The 22,756-nt window shown below is 47.3% G+C and overlaps 1 protein-coding gene across 1 annotated transcript in view; it reads right to left on the reverse strand.

The window, feature by feature from the left end:
* Positions 1-7,933, reverse strand: part of FAM3B (FAM3 metabolism regulating signaling molecule B) — a 49,752-nt gene extending 41,819 nt beyond the window's left edge. The window contains exon 1 of the mRNA XM_083171667.1: positions 7,684-7,933. Coding sequence (XP_083027793.1) covers positions 7,684-7,801 — 118 coding nt within the window. The 5' untranslated portion in view covers positions 7,802-7,933. The remainder of the gene's footprint in view (positions 1-7,683) is intronic.
* Positions 7,934-22,756: the final 14,823 nt, after the last annotated feature.

The following is a 22,756-nucleotide window of genomic DNA, read 5'->3' on the forward strand; positions in this document are numbered from 1 at the left end:
TGCAGAGGTCAATCTAGAAAGCTGAGTCTGAAACACCTCTCTATCCTTCCTAGAGGCAGCCATTTCAGCATTCAGATTAGACAGCAATGATTGCAGCACCTCTGAGGAAACAGCAGCTGCCTGCACAGGTGCTGCAGGAGCAGCAGTAATTTGAGAAGCCTTATAGCAAATCTCACAGAGGGAACACCCTCTAACATGTTGTGTGTATTGCTGCTTACAGCTCTTGCAGGAATAAACCTTCAAAGCAGCCTTAGATGAAGTTGCTTTTCCTGCCATCCTGCCCAGTAAATGTAACAATACTGACAGACACACAAACACCAGTCACACAAGAAACACCCCAAAATACAGCCCAATCAGCAGGGAAATACCCAGTAAAGTAGCCCTGAAGTCTGGCAAGTTACAGGGGAAGAGGAGCCAATTAATAACCCCCGATTCTTGTGTGTGTAATGTACCCCTTAAGACTTACAGTGTCCCTGTAGTCCGCTGGGGAGCGCTGAGCTGCACAGGTAACAGAGGTCCCGTTTTGTACAGCAACTGCAGAGAGAGAGCACCGCAAAAGCCACCTCACAGCTCAAAAGCTCAGAGAGAAGAGAGAGAAGCAAGCTCCGCCCTCCTCTCTTACGCTGAGGCGCGAAATCCAAGCCCGCCCCAAACAGCCGGCATACTGGAGGGTGCGCTGACGTCACCACCGCGACTCAGCTCTCTCTCTGCCACCGACCATCGCGCTTAATGGCCGCCCCCTGTCTGGTGCACAGCGCCCTTACTTGTCACCGGCGTCCCTGGAGTTCGGGGGAGATAGCCCAGGACCTGCGACGCACACCGCATGCAGCTGCGGGCGGGTCCCCGGAACGGAGGCTCCGGTGGCTGGACAGTGGAGGGAAGCTGCATGCAGGCCCGACCATGTCCCTCCAGGGTCCCACGTCGCAGACAGGCATTCCCAGCCTGTCTGTGTCCAAGTATATATAAAAAGAGCAAAAAATAAATAAAAAGCCTAGTCTCCTTAGGAGACATAGCCCGGGAGTCCGACTCCTCCGGGCACTTTTTCTAAGACTGGAGTCTGCTGGGGGATAGCGGGGGGAGGAGCCAGCTGTATTCAAATTTCTTAAAGTGCCGACTCCTCCAATGCACCCACACTATCCCACACGTGTAGACTGCAGTGTCCCCTGCTGCTGGGAGGAGAAAAACTGATGTCAGCATTTTCATACATTGACCATTGCCATATCAACCTATTGTATCGACCAACAGTGGTCATCATAAGGTCTGTCGACCTAGACACGGCTGACAGTTGAGCCGGAAATATATAAAAAAAAAAAAAAAAAAGACTGGTAATAAAATCCTGGGAACCAGAAATCCCAAGCTTACCGTAGCATCCATAACTAAATCATTGGAAGAGACAGTGACAACATCCCACCTGCAATCATCAGAGTCTGCTGCTATCTATCACATCAAATGTCAGCCTAAAGGTGCGCACACACACTTGCCAATATATTGGGCATTTAATTGAACGGGAATACATTGCAGGTCTGTGTGTTCCAGCGATATGTTTGAACTAGGTCAGTGATGGCTAACCTTGACAGTCCTGCTATTGTTGAACTACACATCCCAGCATGCCCTGCATCAGTTTTAGCATGGCCAAATAGTAAAACTGTAGCAGGGCATGCTGGGATGTGTAGTTCAACAACAGCTGGAGTGTCAAGGTTAGCCATCACTGAACTATGTCCTTCACAGAAATACTGCAATGGCGAAGTAGCGCAGCTGATGGACGACTATATTTAAAGACCGCCCATCCACTCGCTGAACAAGCCGGTGGTGATTGACAGCGCCACAGAGCAGGCGCATTGATTGGGCGGTGCGTATGCAGAATACACTGCCATAATTCTGAGATACTCTGAGATATATCTGCAGATCGGGTATGGGTTATAGGGGGAAATTTACCAAGATGGGAGTTCCATTTCACATGGATGTTGCTATGGGCAACCAATCACAATTTTTTTATTTGGTGGCGAGTGCGCCCGAGTCAGCTGTTCAGCGGCAGCATTGGGAGTGCGGATGTGGGCCAGTGTGGCGGCAGCAGCCTCACAGAGGTCCGTCTGTGTCGTTCCGCTCTCCGACTCCAGGTCCTGATGAGAGCAAGCCATGTGACTTGGGAGTTTACTGTGGCTCAGTGACAGGAGGATACTTATGGTAGGTAGTCCCTGGGTGCCAGGAGGAACTGGGTCAGAGAGAGGCCACCTCCCGCGGGAGTACCACCCACTCTGCACAATCCAGCCCACCCCGCTCCCGACATTCCCATCCCAGCCGCAGAAGGTGCCAGTGCCATGTCTCCAGCCCAGCAATCCCAGACCTGGTTCCCCAGCCATGTCCAGGTCACTGTGTTCCAAGGTGGGTGGCTGGTTGCTCTGTGTCTGCTGCCTCCCTGCATGCTGCTGGGGCTGAGATCCAACTCTGGAAGTCAGCATGTAACCCCTGGCTGAGCAGGTACTGTAACTCCATGGCAATGAGCATGTTAACCCCTGGCAGAGAATGTTCACCCCTGGCAGAGCAGGTAACCCCTGGCAGAGCAGGTAACCCCTGGCAGAGCAGGTTAATCCCATGGCAATGAGCATGTTGACCCCCTAATATGCAATGAGCATTACGGTGTGTGGCATAACATGTAATGGGCATTATGGCATGTGGTAAAACATGTAATAGGTATTATGGCATAATGTGTACTGCCCACTACGGTGTGTGGCATAACGTGTAATGAGCATTATGGCATGTAGTATAATATGTAATGGATGTGTGACGTGTAATAGGCATTACGGTGTACATTTTTGTCCCTGTATCCACCTTGGAAGCAGTGACGTAACAACGGGTCCGCAGAGTGTGCGGGGAGCTCTGTCCGTGGGGGCCCCAGGAAGTTGTACCAGGGCCCAGGATTTCTCTTTGCGGCCCAGAGTACATACTCCCGCATGAAAAAGTCCAAAAAAGCAAATGGAGAAAACATAAAATGTCGACATTTTCATGTGTCAACCGTCTACCTTTTGCTTGTCATGGTTCTTTTGCTGTCCACCTAGACATGGTCTGTGCGCTTCCGAAAACCTATTGTATCATATATGTATGCAAAACATACTCCTGTTTGGCAACATGATCACTGTGAGAGAACTGCTGTATAGGCTTGTGGGATTCTTGTAACAAAGGCAGATATTTATGGTTATAGTGTCACGGAAACTCTGGTTACACTAACACAAACGTAACACTGAAGGGGCCTCCACACGGGGAGATCTTGCTGAGCCATCTAAGCGATGCTAGAACACGCAGAACACAGCGCTGCACAATGGAACAATGTAGGGGCATTTTCTAAGCCATCTCGTCCTGTGTTAGATGCTTGCTTGCCCCATTCGTGGCAGTGGACACGCAAGCATCTGAGACGCTCATGCGTCCCCCATTTCAGCAAACGGTGTGCAGAGACGGATCGCTCTGTCGTGCTGGTGGGTTAGATAAGCGTGGGCACCATCTGTATGCACATTCTATGTACCATGCGAGGCAATGCGCGGGCCCACCGAGCGAATTTCGCATCGATAGATATAATGTGCTGCACATAATGTTTATCGAATTGCAAGAGAGACGGCGTGTGGTTTTTAACCGCTGCGATTGCTCGCAATGTGATCAGCGGGCGTCAGAAGGGTGTGGTGTAGCGGAACGGGCGACAGGAGGTTGTAGGTGTGGGCGGTAGGAGGGCTGGCATGCAGCAGTAGTCAGCGGCCACCAGCAGAATTTAAAAAAAAAAAAACATTATAACTTCATAGAAAGACTTCACCACTTCAGTTTACTGTAACTATAAGAACAATTTATCTTATCCTAAAGGTCCATTTTTTTATTTGATAAATTAGTGCATTATTACATTTTGATTTATTATCACACTAAATACAATAGGGTAAGGAAACTATGGCTATGGCTAGACAGGTAACTCAGGATCCCGTTAAGTTTGCAGCTCAAGTGGCAGTTGAATTATCGAAAATCTTACCGCCTTACCTTGAAAAGAGAATTTGTCAGATTACTGAACTCCGGCTCCTCTAAATGATGGTAATAATAGGGTAGACATAGCTGGTCTTGTTTAGACTGTCTCCGACACGGACAACCTTTATCACACTGATCTCACATATACTATTGATGACGCTTCAGATACTCCTGAAGCTTTCTCATCAGATACACGCATCAGCAACACTGAAGGTGCATGACAATTGGGAAGTCTCTCTGGGGATAACTCCCCGTTGTATTCCCCAAACTGGGATAGTTAAGGATAATGTACTCCACTTTGCTCTGCATAGCTCTCAGTTCTTATTCACTAAAGACACACTATCAATGCAAATGATACAGAGCAAGTGGGAGTTTTAACTAATCCATATTGTATCCCCCTGAAAGAATTGGTCAAAGATGGCAAACACAAATCTGCTTGGTACAGTCCTCAACCTTTAACCCCCATCACGCTAGTTCTGCGTCTACTCACTGCCAACATAGTGAATTTTTACTTCAAATATTCAATTATTATTATTATTATGACTCTTGATCATAGGACACACTTCTCACACTTGACTATGCACCTGAATTCATTCTTTAAAAGATAGAAATATTATATCCTCCCGTTTTAGTGTATTTAAGGTCCATACACACTGGGCGACTATGCCCAGCGTGTATGGACAGCGATGATGTCAATCATCGCTGCGGGGAAAGCCGCTCAGTGCATACACACTGAGCGGCTTTCTCAATGCCCGGCGCCGACAGAGGGGGGAGGACGGTGTTGCATAACGCAGAGCTATGCAAAGCTGTCCTCAATGGCTTTCCCGGCAATGATGTGGGAGCGCTCACCGCCGGGCCATACACACACTAGGCGGCTTTGAGATGAAAGCCTCTCAAACAGGCTGTTTTGAGCGGCTTTCAGCTCAAAGTTGCCCAGTGTGTATGGGGCTTAAGTTTGACAACAAAATTTCATATGACTATACTTTATATCACCTGAAACAGTGAACCCTGTAACAACTGGATTGTAATAGATCAGCGCCCACTAAAATGTATTTACATACACGTAACATACACTCACAATATAGCTTAGCACTCACTATACTTTATTATCAAATTCTTTGGACACTGGTTGTTAACACAATCCCTGTTCTTTCCTTCCTAGGGTTTGAAAAGTTGGAAAATAAGAGGTTTAGAAGCAATGCATAGGCGTTTATTATTTGTTTGACCGACAACTTAATATGTTTATATAATTGATTTGATTTATTTCATGTACGCTCTAACAAAAATTGAAATCTGTAACTTAATTCCCATCTGCTTTAATGTTGATTTGCTATTTTAATCTAAATTAATCTAAAAATTGTACTTTGCAATTCCATTGTTTTTAACTAATTGATTTCTTTTATGTGCAATTTAACAAAACTGAAGTATCGTGCAATCCAGCCCTTTTGATTTAATGTTGAATTTCTATTTTGATCTCGTACTGGATTTACCAATTTCAATGTCTACAACTATGCATTTGCTTCAATAAAAAAAAACGTAAAACACCCCCCCCCCCCCCCCCATAAAAAACCCTGTTTTACCGATTTCCCTATGTATTAAAACCCAGCCGCACCGATACCGCATAGTAGGGTATCGCCATAGGCGATACCCTATAGAAGACTATGGACTTCTTTTCGCCACCCACCGCCTTGCCGACCCCACTCTCCCCCTCCCTCCAGCTTACCTTCCTGCAGGTCCTCCTGGACACCGGAAGGTAAACCCCTCCTCCCCCTAGCAACACGGCCGGACGTCCTTCCGGCTGCAGGGGGAGGAGGAGGTGCCGGGGACAGCCTGCTTAGCTGTCCCCGTCGTGAGGGGAGCAGTAGGCTGCTGGGAGGTGACGGAGACCCCCTGCACACCACAGTACAGGTATCGCGGGGGGCCTCAGTCACCGCACCGCGATGCCAGCCGCATATGTTACTACATATGCACTAACATTGCGGCGGGGGCATGGCAAAGGGCAGCAATGTATAGTAATACATCCTGCCCTAGGTACCCCTCTGATTGGCTGAGAGAGCTCTCTCAGCCAATCAGCAGACGCCTGAATGTGAGGCCTCTGATTGGCTGAGAACTCTCAGCCAATTAGAGGGCCGCCCAGTCTTTTGAAATGTACAAGTGTATGGGCACCATTAGATCTAGGATGTTAGCTATATTTATCTACATAGACCATGATAACAGAAAGGTTCTCCAGGTAAATAAGCAGCAGTAATTAGCATTAAATAGCCAGAGATATGAGCTGTGGTTGGCGCAGCCCCACAGACTATACAGTATATATGGAGCAGAAATCACAGTGATATCTCACTGACAAAGAAACAGGTTTGTCTGCCTGCAGCCTCTCCATAATAATTATAGCACACCTGTACCGGTTTATATAGAACAATGGCAGCACCCTCATTGCTGCACGTCCCATTATCATCACCTTGGCCTGACCAGTTTTGCAGCTTCTTTCCCAAAATAAATAAAAACCAACATGGCACTTGTTCATTTCTTAAATCTTAATGCACAAAAAAATAAAACTACTTTCTAAAAAAAAATCCATTGCAAAAACGAATTCATAAAACAACGTGTCCTGGGTCTGTAGAGATATATTTGGGCAAAGCTGCTGTAGCCTCCCAAGAGACACCACCACCACCCCTCTACACACACCCAATCCCCCATATCAAACTATTTTCAAAACAGGGACATACAGTATGGTGCATGCAGCAGCAGGCAAGGGAGCAAGTGTCTGCCCCCCTCCACACACCTGGTATTGGTGCATAGTTACCTCCCCTCCTACATTCTGCAGGAGACTCCCTGAAATAGCAGCAATCTCCCTCATTAGCATGACACACCCTCTCAATGGGGCGCTGTGCACAATTCTAGTACCAACTATAATCTCCCTGAAACTTATTTTCAAAAGTAGGCAAGTCTGTATTGGTGAGAGAGGGGTATTTGGGACTGATTATGGGAAGGTAAAGGAAAGGAGCTTATAGGGTTTTAAAAAGTAAATCTACAAACTGTTATTATGCCACATAACCTGCCAACTATGTATATAAATATCCAACTTCCTTGTGAGACTCACACAAATATGCAAATGACTTCCTGGTGCCTAATCCTGATACAGATATGCAGCTACAGTACAGGTGTGATCGCACTACAGCAGGGGTTCTCAAACTCGGTCCTCAGGACCCGTGTGGGTCCGGTTCACGTTTTCCAAGTCACACCGGCAGGTACATTCATTACTCACTGACACATTTTAAAAGACCCACAGGTGGAGCTAATTATTTCACCTGTGATTCTGTGAGGAGACCTGGAAAACATGCGCTGTGTGGGGTCCTGAGGACCGACTTTGAGAACCTGTGCACTACAGCATTGAACACACACAGAGAAATGTTACAGAAGTCAGCTGGTGCATGTCCCATATATTATATATTGGGTGGTAGGGGATACACAGGGGGTAACCCTGCCCATACAGGCTCAGCACCATGCTGACAGGACAGAGCATGCTATATGTATGGAGTCCTGTGCTGTAGGATGCTATGTCAGACTGACAGTACTCACTGTACTAGTGTAGTGTAGTGTGCTGTGTATGGGTGCAGTAATGGTATAACACAACAAGCCAGCAACACACACGGTACACACACATAGGCAGCAGAAGGCACATACTTGCGGACAGGAACCTGCAGTTCACCATGGCTGGAGCGCAGGGAGCCGGGCACAGGATCACACAGGTGAGTGTGCTGCTGCTGCTGCAGCGCTGGGATCGCCGGGCTGCTGTGCGCATGCGCGGGGAATCTGCTGCTCCCCACGCCCAGGAGTGGCAGGTGTGAGCGCTGCCTGTGTGTGGCCAGCAGGTGACTCCTTCCCCAGGCTCTCGCTGCTGCTGCGGCGCCTGGATGTTGTACAGTAGCAATGTGTGCAGTGCATTATGCAGCCCCCTCACTGCCGGTGTAACACACAGTATTGTGCATGTTCGGATAGACCAGCATAACTGATCATCATCCTCCTCCTCCTCCTCATTACCTGGACAGGTGACCTCACAGCCCCATGCGAATGAGCTAATCATGTGATTTTTTTTAATCAAATTATTTTAATGCAATGGTCAGTTACCATTGCATCGATAGATTTGGGTTTCCAATGTCCATCTCTACTCTATAATGTTTGTCCAAGCTTCTGTGGTGGTTTGCCACACCCCCTACAGTGGGTGGCCACACCCCTTTAGCATGGGCCCCTACCAGTTATTTCCCCTAGTGGGCCCTTGATGCCTGTCCGACAATTGGTATATAGTCTGGTGTGTATGTCTCCTCCAAACTCTATCATGAGGACTCAGTGATCAGGGCTGCCACTAGGAATTTTAGGGCCCGGTACTGATTTTTAGTCTGGGCCCCACTCACTTACTGCCCGGCTCTGGGTCCCAACCCCCTTCCGTTGTGAAGCCTCCTGCTCAGTGCGCTGTGACTGAACGAAGCCCTGCTCCCAGAGTGCAGGTTTCTTTGCCTCTGGACAGCCAATTAAAATGTGTCACGGCTGGTGAGCCAATCAGATCTCACATACTGTTAGCCAATCAGAGCGGCTGGTGGCGGTACGCGAGCGCTGATTGGCTGCCGGTGTCTGGAGGTGACAAAGCCTCCGGCACTCTGCAGGGCATCGTTCAACGCGCTGAGATCACAGGCAGCACAGCGAAGGCAGTGGCGGGCAAAATTTTTTGCCCGGCCCCTTCCCTCTCTCTCAGAGAGGCTGGGCCCGGGACAGCTGTACCCACAGCACCCCCCTAATGGCGGCCCAAAACACTGCCATCTGTTGGCAGCGAGTAAAACTACATCTTTCTCACACACATGCGCAAACAGAGGCAATCACAAGGTAGCAGACTAGCTTTCGAAGCATTTGCTGCGCCAGCTTACTAGTTTTTGATATCAGTTGACGTGTTCATTTTGTCAGTAGGTGAAAATATATCAAGATAATTGGTTTTAAGTGTAAAAATAAAGCAGCCAGTATTTACCCTGCACAGAAACAAAATAACTCACCCAAATGTAACTCTCTCTGCACCTGTTACATCTGCCCCACCTGCAGTGCAGCATGGTTTTGTCCATTAAAGAAGGAGTTCTCTTTTGAATCACTCCCATAGCGCAGAACCCAACAAAGTATTCAACCAATATGCGACAGGTAGAATTTGCTGCTGAAACTCCTCACAGAAGTGCGTCTGGCTGTGTTACACAATGAGCAGAATACAGAGATACTGGGTAATAAGAAACTGCTTCTGTTCACACAGTGGTTTTAATTCAAACCGTATGATGGACAGAATGCTGTGGTAATAGTGACAGCCCTGTACAGTGACGAATAGCTCTGCTCCATGTGCACAGTAGTCAGTGACCCGGTGAGTGAGCCGCCGGTCAGACTGTCACCGGATGAAGCAGGTAGCGTCTCTGCTGTCCGACGTCTGGGATCTCCTGATATTTCTATCATCTTCGTTTAGATGGAAGGTAGAAAAACTGTAATTTATGTTTGTAACAGTGTTGTGTCACCGTATCCTTTTTGACATTTCTTATTGAACCAATATGTACTATTGCCCTTTGTTCTAAAGTCCTGGATGTCACGCTGGTACAGGTAATGCAATAAATCACATTATTTTTCTGTATTACAATTAAACCTTTCATGTTAAAGTGAGGGGGAACAGGGTGGATCGATTAGATTGGTTCGCCTACCGATCTAATCAATGCGCTGAGGGCGCGGTCAACCTGGGCCTGCACTACATTCTGCAGCACCTGGATATGCCTGGTACCTATGCAAGGGTCCTGTTTGTCAACTTCAGCTTGGCTTTCAACACAATCATCCCCCAACATCCTCCACCCCAAACTAATCCGCCTAGGAGTCCCTGAAGCGACGTGTTCTTGGATTGTGGACTTTCTGACTGATAGAAAACAAGTTGTGAAAGCGGGGAAATTCACCTCCCAAGTGCGGTCCATCAGCACAGGAGCCCCCCAGGGCTGTGTACTCTCACCCCTGCTCTTCTCCCTGTACACCACCGACCTCAGAGGCGCAATCAGTACAGATAATCAAATTCGCCGATGACACTTCCGTCATTTGCCTTATCAAGGACAGGGACGAATCGGCCTACAGACTAGAAGTGGACCGATTGGCCCGGTGGTGCAGCAGCAACCATCTAGAAACCACTCAAAACCATTGAGATGGTAGTGGACTTTAGGTAGAAGGCTGTTGGTGTTCCTCCGCTAACAATTGCTGACAGTGGGCGGTATTCAATGAGCCTGATTCGCCATGTTTTTATGGCGAATTTGTGCTGTTTGGCGAATTTCTGACTAAAACGGTGAATCACCCTATTCAATGACCACATGCGAATACATTTCAAGGTTTTTTTCACCATGATTCACTGAGTAGCAATCGCTATCTTTTTATGGTGAAGTGGAATGTGAACTTTTAAAATAAAGTGTTTTGTTTTTTACATTTGGTGTCAAAAAATCAGGAATTGTATTCTGAGGAGGGGCATGCTATTTTTATTCATGTGCTGTAAGCACATGAATATATATTTAATTTTAATTTTTTTTTATTTTTTTTTACACAGCAGCCAGCAGGGGGCGCCGGAGCCGAGCCGCTCATTACATATTCATATATTCACTGCACCCGATCGTTACGATCGGGTATACTGAATATACGGTCCCCTGCTGGCACCCCCGGGGGGCAGCCTGTGCTGCCTGGCACCCGGGGAGCCCACCTCCCCCCCACAAACGTTCTGGGGCAGGCAGAGAGACTTCCATCTCTTTGCCTGCCACCGTCCTCAGGCTCCCTGCGGCATACGCCGCAGGAGCTCATATTCGCCAGTCAGGGGCAGCGAGCCCCTGACACGTTGAATACCGGAGCCCGCCGGCTCCGGAACGTGGCGAATGTGCAGCGAATCCTAAAAAGGATTCGCTGCACCTCGCAGGTATTCTCATTGAATACCGCCCAGTGTGGTGTCGCTAGTGGACTCCTTCAAGTTCCTAAGAACCACAATCTAGTGGGACCTTAAATGGGGGCCCAACACTGATACTATTGTTGGAAAAGCGCAGCAGAGGCTATTCTTCATTAGGCAACTGAGGAAGTTCAACATCCCACAGAAGCTTCTGCTCCTCTTCTGCTCCGCGATTGTGGAGTCTGTACTGTGCTCCTCAATACTGGTCTGGTACGGCTTCGCCAGTGAGAGAGACAAATGCAGACTCCAAAAGGTAGTTAGAACTGCGGAGAAGATACATCTTGGCCATGGGTTGTTTAACCAGCTGGCTGCCATCAGGCAGATGCTACAGGGCTGTTCCCACCAGGTCCACCAAAAGCCTAAAAAGTTTCTTTCCTCAAGCGGTTCACCTGCTGACACGTGAACTCATGAACAACTTATTGTCTAGTCGCGCCATAACCCTTTGCAAATAATCTAACACGTGTCCCCGCTGTATAACCTTCTATATGACTGTACATGTTCCCCCACCTGTTTATATTGTTTATTGTTTATACTGTATGCTGTTTACCTGTTACCCACCTGCAAACCGAAAACCAATTCCTAGTATACACAAGTATACCTGGCCAATAAAGCTGGTTCTGATTCTGATTCTGGAACTGAGGGCCTTATTCTAGTTCACTTTTTCTGACAAAATCCTTCTTAGATGGACAAAACCATGTGCACTGCAGGGGGGCAGATGTAACTTGTGCAGAGAGAATTAGATTTGGGTGGGGTTTTACTTCAAAGTGAGATCTATATTGCAGTGTAAAAATAAAGCAGCCAGTATTTACCCTGCACAGAAACAAAATAACTCACCCAAATCTAATTCTCTCTGCACATTTTACATCTGCCCCCCTGCAGTGCACATGGTTTTGTCCATCTAAGAAGGATTTTGTCAGAAAGAGTGAACTAGAATAAGGCCCTGAGGTCCACCACCTCTAATGGTAGGGGAAACTGAGTTCCACCTCTACCACAGCCCTGAACAGAAATTCCAACAGAAACGTGTCCCAGCGGCTTCTCCTTCTGACGGCGTATGTGATGTCATGCCGCCACTGCCGCTTAAGTAAAAAAGGAGCAGGCTCTGTGCTGAAGACAGGGTGAGAGGGGGCTCAGAGGTGGGGAAGCTGCTGGAGGGACAAGGACAGTGAGCTGCTGGAGGGACAGAGACAGATGTGTATAAGCAGCACAACCGTGGACATTGGCCCTTATTCAGATCTGATCGCAGCACAAATTTGTTCTCAAAATGGGCAAAACCATGAGCACTACAGGTGGGGCAGATGTAACATGTATAGAGATAGTTACATTTGGATGAGTTATTTTGTTTCTGTGCAGGGTAAATACTGCCTGCTTTATTTTTACACTGCAATTTAGATGTCAGTTTCAACACACCCCACCCAAATTGAACTCTCTCTGCATATGTAATGCTGGGTACACACCAGGACGACTAGGGCACGATTCTGTCAATTTAGATCCAATTCCGACCGGTTGTATGCAGATTGTATGTACTATCGTGTGTTTTTGACATTTATTTGATCCGATTCCGATCAAATGCGCGTTCACGCCGCTCGTTTGGTCGCATCTTTGGTCCTACGTGCTGCAGGTAGGATCTGTCAATCCCAGGCCGACCGACCGTCAATCGTATGCAGATCGTGAGTGTTTTTTGCCGCCTCCGTCGTCCGTCCGTCGGTGCGTCCGTCGTTTGATCCAGCCTATTTGAGTGGCATTTCCTAAACACTCCCCCGGCGCCATGTTTTTCCACATAGCAAACAGCGCTGGCGCAGCAGTTGGACTCTCCTTCTTGTCTCATCTCCCAGAACAACAACCTGGTATGTTTGCACTCCCAATGCTCTTCTATGCATGCCCACTGTTGCCACCAATGTATATAGTGTGTATAAAGCACTGGTTTGGCAACCGTGCACCCGACCATGTCACTGTTTTTTTTGGGTGGGCCCCATGTCTGTGTGTATACATATAACCAATGTCCACCATTGCAGTATTCCAAGCACTCCTCTCTGCTAGGCCCCATTCACCTGTGTGTGTGTGTTTGTGTATATATAGATATATATACATAAACCATTGTCCACCATTGCAGTATTCCAAGCACTCCTCTCTGCTAGGCCCCATTCACCTGTGTGTGTGTGTTTGTGTATATATAGATATATATACATAAACCATTGTCCACCATTGCAGTATTCCAAGCACTCCTCTCTGCTAGGCCCCATTCACCTGTGTGTGTGAATAGCAATCTGCACAATAAAATGTATAGTGGTTTTCATAAAAGTTTATTAACATTTTAAATACTTAAAACATAAGAACTAGGTAAACTGGTAACTATAACTATAAAAATTTAAATATGAAACAAAACATGGGTATAACTATAACAACTAAAATGGTTTTATCTTTTTACAGTCCCAATGTCCAACGCAAAGGAACAAGAGTTTTTGGAAGGGTTTATTGAAAAATATCGTACACACGAATGCCTGTGGAGAACCAAATCCAAGGAGTATTCAAACAAAATGAAAAGAAACCAAGCCTTGGAGGAGTTGGCACGCTACAGTCTTCCATTTCACCCAGAGGCCAATGTTGAATGGGTGAGGAAACGCATCCAGAATATGCGCACGGTGTTCTTAAAGGAACACAAGAAGATGGAGGCTGCAAAGAAGTCTGGTGCTGGAGTCGACGAGATGTATCAAACATCGCTCTGGTACTATGACCGGTTGACATTCACCCTCAGCCAGGAGTCGATGAGGACAGGAGTAGTCCTTATGGTCGAACAGGAAAACCAAGAAGTCGCGGCGCAGGAGGAGGAGGAGAATTCGCAGTCTGCATCGGTGAGTCTATTTTTTTGGCTATCTAATTGATTCCTCCTGCCAATCCACAGCGCCCTCCCCATTAAAGTAGGCCATGTACTCTTCCCTCACCTGTTTGGCTCGTGCACTCCCTGTGTAGCGTTGTGTTGGGGTTTGCAAGGAGGATATCTGCACTACCTCCTCTGGCAGTTCTTGGTCTTCTTGGAGTGCTGTGCCTGTAGCCCTTTGCTGTGTGGCTTTTCTGCGGAGCAAATTGTGCAGGACACAGCACGCCGTGACAACCCAGTCAATTTTGTCCACCCTCAGGTTAATGGCAGTGTGAAAAATGCGAAACCGGCTTGCCAGGATGCCAAAAGCATTTTCCACAACACGCCGTGCCCTGGATAGCCTGTAGTTAAAGATCCTTTTGTCATGGTTCAGGCCCCTTTGCGCATATGGCTTCATGACATGCTCGTGCAGGCCAAAAGCCTCGTCAGCCACAAAAACAAAGTTAAGCCCCTGTTTAGTTTCCTGGACAGACGGCAAGTGAAGGGTGTTCGCTATGAGCCTTTCGTAGAACTTTGTGTCCTTGAAAGTGCCACCATCCGATGCACGGCCATTCCTTCCTACATCCAGGAAGATAAACTCATAGTTGGCATTCACCACAGCCATTAGTACAATGCTAAAATAGCCCTTGTAATTAAAATAGTAGGAACCACTATTGATAGGCTGGGCTATGCGGACATGTTTGCCATCAATGGCTCCACCGCAATTTGGGAAGTTCCATCGCTGTTCAAACTCCTCTGCGATGACTTTCCATTCATTCACGCTGGTAGGGAACTGAAATTAGAAGTAAATAGAATTGATTAGTAAACATGTTCAATTTTTTTACAGCTTGGTGACTACCCACCTGCAACCCCAGACCTATCTGTCCTATCTGATAATGCATGCACATCTAACGAAGTTCCTACTCCGGCACGCACTCCGCCACCCACCCTGGAACCCACTCCACCACTCCCCCGTGCCAAAAAAATGCGTGGCAAAGGAAAAAAAGGAGAAGCAGCGGCACATGAAGAATTTATGATGCGGGCACATCAAGTCCTGCAAAGAAACCCGGACAAACATGACAACTACTTCACTTATGTGGCAGAGTGTGTTCGCAACATGGCTCCTGACCAGCAACTTACTTTTGAAAAGTTATGCATGGAGTTGGTGTATAATGGCAGTTTAGGGTATCTCAACAGTGGCACTAAAATAGTTGGCATTGGTAGTGCACCAGACACACCACTGTCATTAGAATCACCAGTGCCTACTCCGCCTGCCACCGTAGCAGGCCAGTCGAGCACAATTCCAACACATACCCAGTCAACACCTACACAGCCTTCTCAACCCCCCCAGTACCGTCAATTCTACAGTTCTTTACTGATAGAAGATCCAGAGTGTCCTGTTTTTGAGGATCTGTCTTAAAAAATAGGCTACTTTATCATTTACCATCGACATGGTCTCAGCTGCAGGTATGTGATGGCCACTGCTCACATGGCGTATGGCGCACATCAATGGGGCCGGGACCATTGCATCTGCGCCATGCGCCATGTGGGCCGCAGCCTTTACATATCTGCAGCAGACATCCTCTGCCACACAAGGGCCACAGTGTGTATTTTTGTTTATTTATATGCTGCTACCTGTACCTGCATTACCAGAGGGAGAACAGGATTCTCCTCAATCTGGATAGCAAACTCCATTTATTGCCCTTTTGTCTTTACCAATAGTATGGGGTACTGTGCGGCAGACATGGTCTCGGCTGCAGGTATGTGATGGCCACTGCTCACATGGCGTATGGCGCACATCAATGGGGCGGGGGCCATTGCATCTGCGCCATGCGCCATGTGGGCCGCAGCCTTTACATATCTGCAGCAGACATCCTCTGCCGCACAGTACCTTATCCCTACTGTTGTAAGGGCATGTTCCAGAAGTTACCAGAGTGTCTTTTGTCTTGGTTTTCTACATATATGCTGCTACCTGTACCTGCATTACCAGAGGGAGAACAGGATTCTCCTCAATCTGGATAGCAAACTCCATTTATTGCCCTTTTTTCTTTGCCAATAGTATGGGGTACTGTGCCGAAGACATGGTCTCAGCTGCAGGTATGTGATGGCCACTGCTCACATGGTGTATGGCGCACATCAATGGGGCGGGGGCCATTGCATCTGCGCCATGCGCCATGTGGGCCGCAGCCTTTACATATCTGCAGCAGACATCCTCTGCCACACAGTACCTTATCCCTACTGTTGTAAGTGCCTGTTCCAGAAGTTACCAGAGTGTGTTTTTTGTTTTTTTATATGCTGCTACCTGTACCTGCATTACCAGAGGGAGAACAGGATTCTCCTCAATCTGGATAGCAAACTCCATTTATTGCCCTTTTGTCTTTACCAATAGTATGGGGTACTGTGCGGCAGACATGGTCTCAGCTGCAGGTATGTGATGGCCACTGCTCACATGGCGTATGGCGCACATCAATGTGGCCGGGACCATTGCATCTGCGCCATGCGCCATGTGGGCCGCAGCCTTTACTTATCTGCGGCAGACATCCTCTGCCACACAGTAGCCCGTACTTATTGGGAAAGTTTAAACTGGGTCATACATACTTAAATCTTTATATATAGTGTGTGTTTTTGTACAATATCTTTTATATATGGTATTATAATATATTTTTGTTGACACAATCTATTTACTATTTTACATGTTTTAACCATGAAAGGCCTAAAAAACCTGTTTCTGTCCTAGGCCTAAATTATAAATAAAAATATTTTGTTTGCACAATAAAGTGTACAGTGTATATTTCATCCTTACCTTGCAATACTGGTACTGCAGCACCTTCACAATGGCTTTGCAGGTCTCCGGGATGATGAGGCCCAAAGCTTGCGGGGAGATGAGGGATCCAAACTTTAGGTCAGCAAGAGACCGTCCTGTCGCCAGAAACCTCAGGGTGACCACCAGCCGTTCCTCAGCAGGGATAGCCATGCGATACTTGGTATCCTGCTTCTCGATGTGGGGAGTCACCAGACGCAGCAATTCCTGGAATGTGGCATCATCCATCCTCAAGAAGTTACGGAAATCGTCTGGGTTATTCTCCCTGATGTCCCTGAGCAGTGGCATGTGCGAACGAGTCTGACGCTGAAGTAGCCACTGCTTTGTCCAGCATGATCTTTCTCTCCTGCGCTGGGCTCTCTGACGCCTGAGCTTCAAAACTGCATAATAGAGCAGGTACTGTTGCTGGTGACTACCCATCACTGCATTCTCCATAGTGCAGGGTTAAAAGACACTTTGTAATGGCAGGCAAAACAAAGTAATGTGTAAATAGCTATGTCCAGCGTTCAGCAGGTATAAACCAAGCCTCACTAGTAACAAAGCAGAAATACACTGGTTTAAAATGGCTGCTGCTATTCCTATCCCCCTCTGCTAGTCCTCCCCCTCTGCTAGTCCAGCCCCTTCATTCAAATTTCAAAGGCCAATCTGACGACGGTCGCATGTGTTCTTGCAAAAAAACAAAAACCAGCGATCCGACCGTCTTAACGACCATCGCGGGCGCATCGGGATCGGATCTAGATCGTTCCGCAAAAAAACACAATTTTTGCTAATCGTTTGCTGGGGACTGCCTGGGAGCTCCCGGGAAGTCCAAGGGAAATCGTTCCATGGTCGTCTATCGGTCGTGAACGACGGTGGTCGTCCTGGTGTGTACCCCACATTACATCTGCCCCACCTGCAAAATAAGTGTTTTACAGCGGACAGAATTGATCTGGTTGGGGGGGCCTAGTACCGTACCCAAATTGATGATTTGTCTATGACTGTGATTACAGCGGTCTCCACAGTATGGCTCCTTACTCTCTGTGTATCTTTATAGTTCCTCCAGCTTATATTTAATCCATTTGCCACCCACTTTTATTGCATGTGACGAGCAGCTCTGCCAGAACTGGGGCATAAGGTGGCACCTTGTAAATGATTATAGCATGTGTGCTATGCTTTGATTCATATGTCAACAGAACAGGTAGTTAGTGAGTCATCACTGTATAAGGACAAGGCAGTGTCTGGCAGAGGAGGGAGGGACAGACAATGTGAAGGACTGTAGCGATGACCTCTTTTCCTTACCATGACCTAGGATGCGGATCAGACCATTACTGCAGCAGCAGCAGAAGCTTATAACAGACGCCTCCAGCTGTTCTACAATACAGAACAATCGCTGCTGTTTCCAAGGAAGCAGCAGCGATAGCAATTCTGCCAGCACCTGTATGACCCCACTCTGAGGCCTATTCAGAGCCATCCATAAGGGGCCAAATTCGTCCCTGATGTTTGGGGTTTGTGAATGCAGACCTATGCGCATGGCCAAACCCCGGGAGCTTAAAGGGCCCTACACACAGGGCGACATTCAGGGATTTTCAGAGCGATTTTTAGTAAATCGCTCAAAAAATTCTTGAAAACTCATGTAACTCGCTGAAATGCGCTGCCCGCCGGTCTGAATCGGGCACATAGGTTATGAATCGGTCGGGCCACAGTTCTCAACAGAGAACACTGACACCTCCAGGAGAGACCGAGCGTTCTGAGCGAAGTAGGCCCGTGTAGGATCCTTAACACTCGCTGGGCCGGTCCGCTCCAGAAGTGGCAGGAAGTGGGCGGGCTGTAGCAGAGAAACGCCCAGCATTTTATGGCCATACCCAGATGCAGGAGTGGCAGTGCCTGTTTGGGGCGGCCGGCCAATGTCACATGAATTTAGAGGAGAGCGAGGAAATGAGAACTCAGTCCAGGCTGATTTTTCATTACGAACGGCAGAAAAATCATTCGATAGTAAGCGACCATCGAATGGTTTTTCGGCCGTGCGGCTGCATGCAGATGGGTTGGTTAGCTTACACATCTGCTCATATGGTGACTGTTGGTAGATCTCAAGGACCGGTTGCCTTGCTCAAGATGGTTTTGTTTCTACTGTGTTCTCAGCATCGTCTCAATCAAAGTCAAGAAGAATACGCTAGATTCATTTTTATTACTATTTTTATTCTGAAAAATATCTCCAAATACACTAGGCCGAGGCATCGTATGCCATCCCAGCAAGGGTGGCAGATCTGACACATTCTTTGTATAGTCTAGCCCAGGGGTGGCCAAACTTGTCCTCAAGATCTACCAACAGTTCATGTTTGTCAGGCCACCTGTGGATCTATGGGTGCCGGATGGCTCCCCGACAGTTGGGATTCCGACTGCTCCCTCGTGGGGGTTCACGACCCCCATAGAGGGAGAATAAAATAGGTGGCGAGCACAGCGAGCCCGCAAGGGGCTTCATTGCGCTCCAAACGCTGTGCAGTCGGGATTCCGACGTCTGAGTAATGACTGTCGGAATCCCGACTGTCGGGGAAATATACCACACCAGGACCTATAGTAGGCAGGTTTGAAAATGTGAGTTAGTAATGACTACAGATGTGCTCCAGCTAGGTGGTCTGGGAAATGTGACAGTTAGTAATGACTAAAGCTGTGCCCCAGATAGGTGATCTGGGAAATGTGAGTTAGTAATGACTGCAGCTGTGCACCAGCTAGGTAGACTGGGAACTGTGACAGTTAGTAATGACTACAGCTGTGCACCAGCTAGGTGATCTGTGAATGTGATTGTTAGTAAAGACTACACCTGTTCACCAGCCGTGTGATCTGGGAAATGTGACAGTAATGACTACAGCTGTGCACCAGCTAGATGAACTGGGTCATGTGACAGTTAGTAATGACTACACCTGTTCACCAGCTAGGGAATCTGGGTCATGTGACAGTTAGTAATGACTACACCTGTTCACCAGCTAGGTGATCTGGGAAATGTGACAGTAATGACTACAGCTGTGCACCAGCTAGGTGATTTGGAAAACATGGACCATTGGTAAATCGCGAGAACCGGTTTGGCCACCCCTGGGCTATACGAGAATTAGATATGAGAACACTAGAATTACCATCAGCACTTGATCTTTAATGTGCTTGAGCACCCACTGAGGTCTATGGAAACAGATTCAATATACTATATAGTAGAAGAAAGTCTCACTGAACAGGCGTCCACTGTGAAAACTAGCAGGTCACTGGATATCGCACAAAGCTGTGTAACGTTGAAGCTGTGTCCGGAGCCGTCAGATTCATCTGCAGAAAGCTCCACTTCTGAATAGGAGTGAGCAAATTCAGATCCTTCAGAACCAAACTTCTGAATCCAGTTCAGATTTTCCTGCCAGACTCAGATCCCAGTTAGAGGCAAAATATCATCATCATCATCATCATCCCGCTGACAGATTCTCGCTGGGTTTTGGATCCTATATAAGACACATCCGTTCGGCTCCGACATTGGAGAGGGTAGAGGACCTCTGGCTGTCAGTCTGCAGGTGGCATGAGGTGGGTGCTGCTGTCCTCCTGTGCTGTGTGAAGGCGTGCTGTGCTGTATGTGAAGGTACGAGTTCTTCAATCACTCAGACACCGAGCAGATGAAACCAAAATATGGTTTATTTTTATCACAGCACACACAGGTAGATAAAGACAGGAGCAAGAGGCAAATGTAGCATATAAACGTTATTGGGTAGCAGTCCAAAATGGCAGTCCTTGTAGCAGCAGTTCCAAATCACAAAACTATCACTTATTCCACACAGCAGTGATAGCCGAAACCTGTGTAAATCCACACAGCACAGACGCTCCACACCAGAGCTTAGTAGGATGCCCCCCCCCCCGGGGCAAACGATGTGTTCCACAAGATCCAGTGGAGGGTATGACCCCTGAGCCAGGATTGCGACTAACATGAGGAGCCGGCATGTGTACAAGTCATTTTAAAACCTTCTACATTCCCACGCGTGCACAAACCAAAAGTGGGCTTGCAGTGGGTCTTGATTGGTGGATTCAAGAGTCAGGTATATCCCCCTCCCAGCTACTGCTGCTGCCCCCCCCCCCCCCCCCCCCCCCTGCTGGGTCAGGCTCCAAAGAGTCTACTAGAGTCCAGAAAGGCATAGAGGAGTGTAAATACAAGGAACAAACACCAGCTGATTACGTTGTGTGCTGATCACCCCCTGTGAAGATTGTCCCTCAGCTATCACCCTCCTGTAAATAGCAGGAACAATAGTATGGTAATTGGACATAACATTTTGGTAAAATCATACACTGTTCTTGGGTATTTCCTGTCCGACCATATTTGGGTAACAGCATCTGATCCAGAGTGTAATACTATATGATATACAGTGTACTACTATGGTTCTGGAAATACACACAGATTTGGGGGATAGAAATATCTACGGAGAGGAAGAGGGTACAGATGGACTAAAAAGTACATTAATCACTACACCTAATAAAATATAATAATTACAGTCTTACAGTGAGTCTGATAACTTCACACTGTACAATAATCAATATGCACAAAAATATTGTTAAAACAAAAAACACAAACAGTTTGCTATGTACCGCACAAAGCTTTTATAGGGTTTTTTCTCAAACCCTCAAATAATTAAAAGCTATAGATGGCTTTTAATGTTATATATATTTATTAACTAAAAATAGACTGCATAAAAAATATATAATTTTGAATAATGATCCCTTTTTTTATATAAAAATTCTATTTGAAAAAGGTTACATTATAAAAGTAGGTGTTGCCACTGGAGAAGAAGTCAGGAACTTCACAGTAACCCCATCCCAAATACAACAAAACTGGGATTTTTACTACTCCATGAAGAACCCAACACATCCCAGCATGCTCTGCTTCAGTTTTGCTATTTGGCCATGCTAAATCTGATGCAAAGCATGATGGGATGTGTAGTTCAACAATAGCTGGAGTGTCAAGGTTAGCCATCACTGCACTAGACAGAACCCCCTTATACACGTCAGGCAGAGCCCCCGGGGAGGAGGACTTCTCTCCATTAGGCCCCACCCCCTACATCACCATGAATCGCAGCACTTAGAAGTCCCTCCCCTCTGCTGCAGCCCCACTAGCCCTGGGGAACCTTGAATAGTGAAACACGTGTCTGTACGCTGTGTGTTTTATGCCATAAGTCAGTTCAGATAGAATGTCAGGTTTAGGACTGAGCTAGGAAAAAAGATTTGATACATAGGACTTCAGGACAGATGCACTAAGTGATAACCGGGAGAGTGGTACCCCTTTCACACTGCACTCAGACCTGGGATCGACCCGGGACAGCCCCATTCACACTGATCCCGGGAAATCCCTGCAAATACATATGCATGTCATTAGAAATGGACTCCAGGGCTCTGAAAGATGACATCAGCATTTGTGAGCCCAAGAAAACTCAATCAGCAGCTTTTTTTAAAGTCCCGTGTACCCAATCCTGGGTACGGGACCATTCACACAGACCGCATCCCGGGTCGATTCCAGAATCTACCCAGGTCAGGACATTTTTGCAAGTGTGAAAGGGGTATCATAAAGAAACATCCAACCAGCTTCTATCTGTCATATTTCAAACCCAGTGCCAATGCACCAATATTTAAAAGTGATGAAATGGAGAGTGATAAACAGCCAGCCAATCAGCTCCTACCGGCCATGTCACAGACTGGAGCTGATTGGCTGGTTGTTATCACTCTCCATTTTATCACATTTGAAGCTTAGTGCATCTGGCCCCCAGTCTGTAGCATAGCAAGTACGAGCCGATTGGCTGGTTGTTTATCACTCACCACTCAAATCTTTTCTCCTCAAGAAACAGGAGACAGTGGGTGGGATGCTTTACAACAGCAGAAAAAACCCTGTTACCGCATTTCCATATGCTCTAAAGCCCCTCTGTCAGGGCAGAGGGAGCGGCGATATCGCAAGAGCGGTCCTTTGTGTTAACAATCGCATATGCTATTATTTAGAACATCCTGCCCAGTGTCAGTACACTGTAGGGTTACCACCTTGCCCCTTTAATTCCGGACAAATTAATTACACAGGTTCTGTGGCTGGCAGACTTCAAGACTCCATTTCACCTGATTT

The sequence above is a fragment of the Crinia signifera genome, chromosome 2 (assembly GCF_055691185.1).
Source record: "Crinia signifera chromosome 2, ASM5569118v1, whole genome shotgun sequence".
Lineage (NCBI taxonomy): Eukaryota > Metazoa > Chordata > Amphibia > Anura > Myobatrachidae > Crinia > Crinia signifera.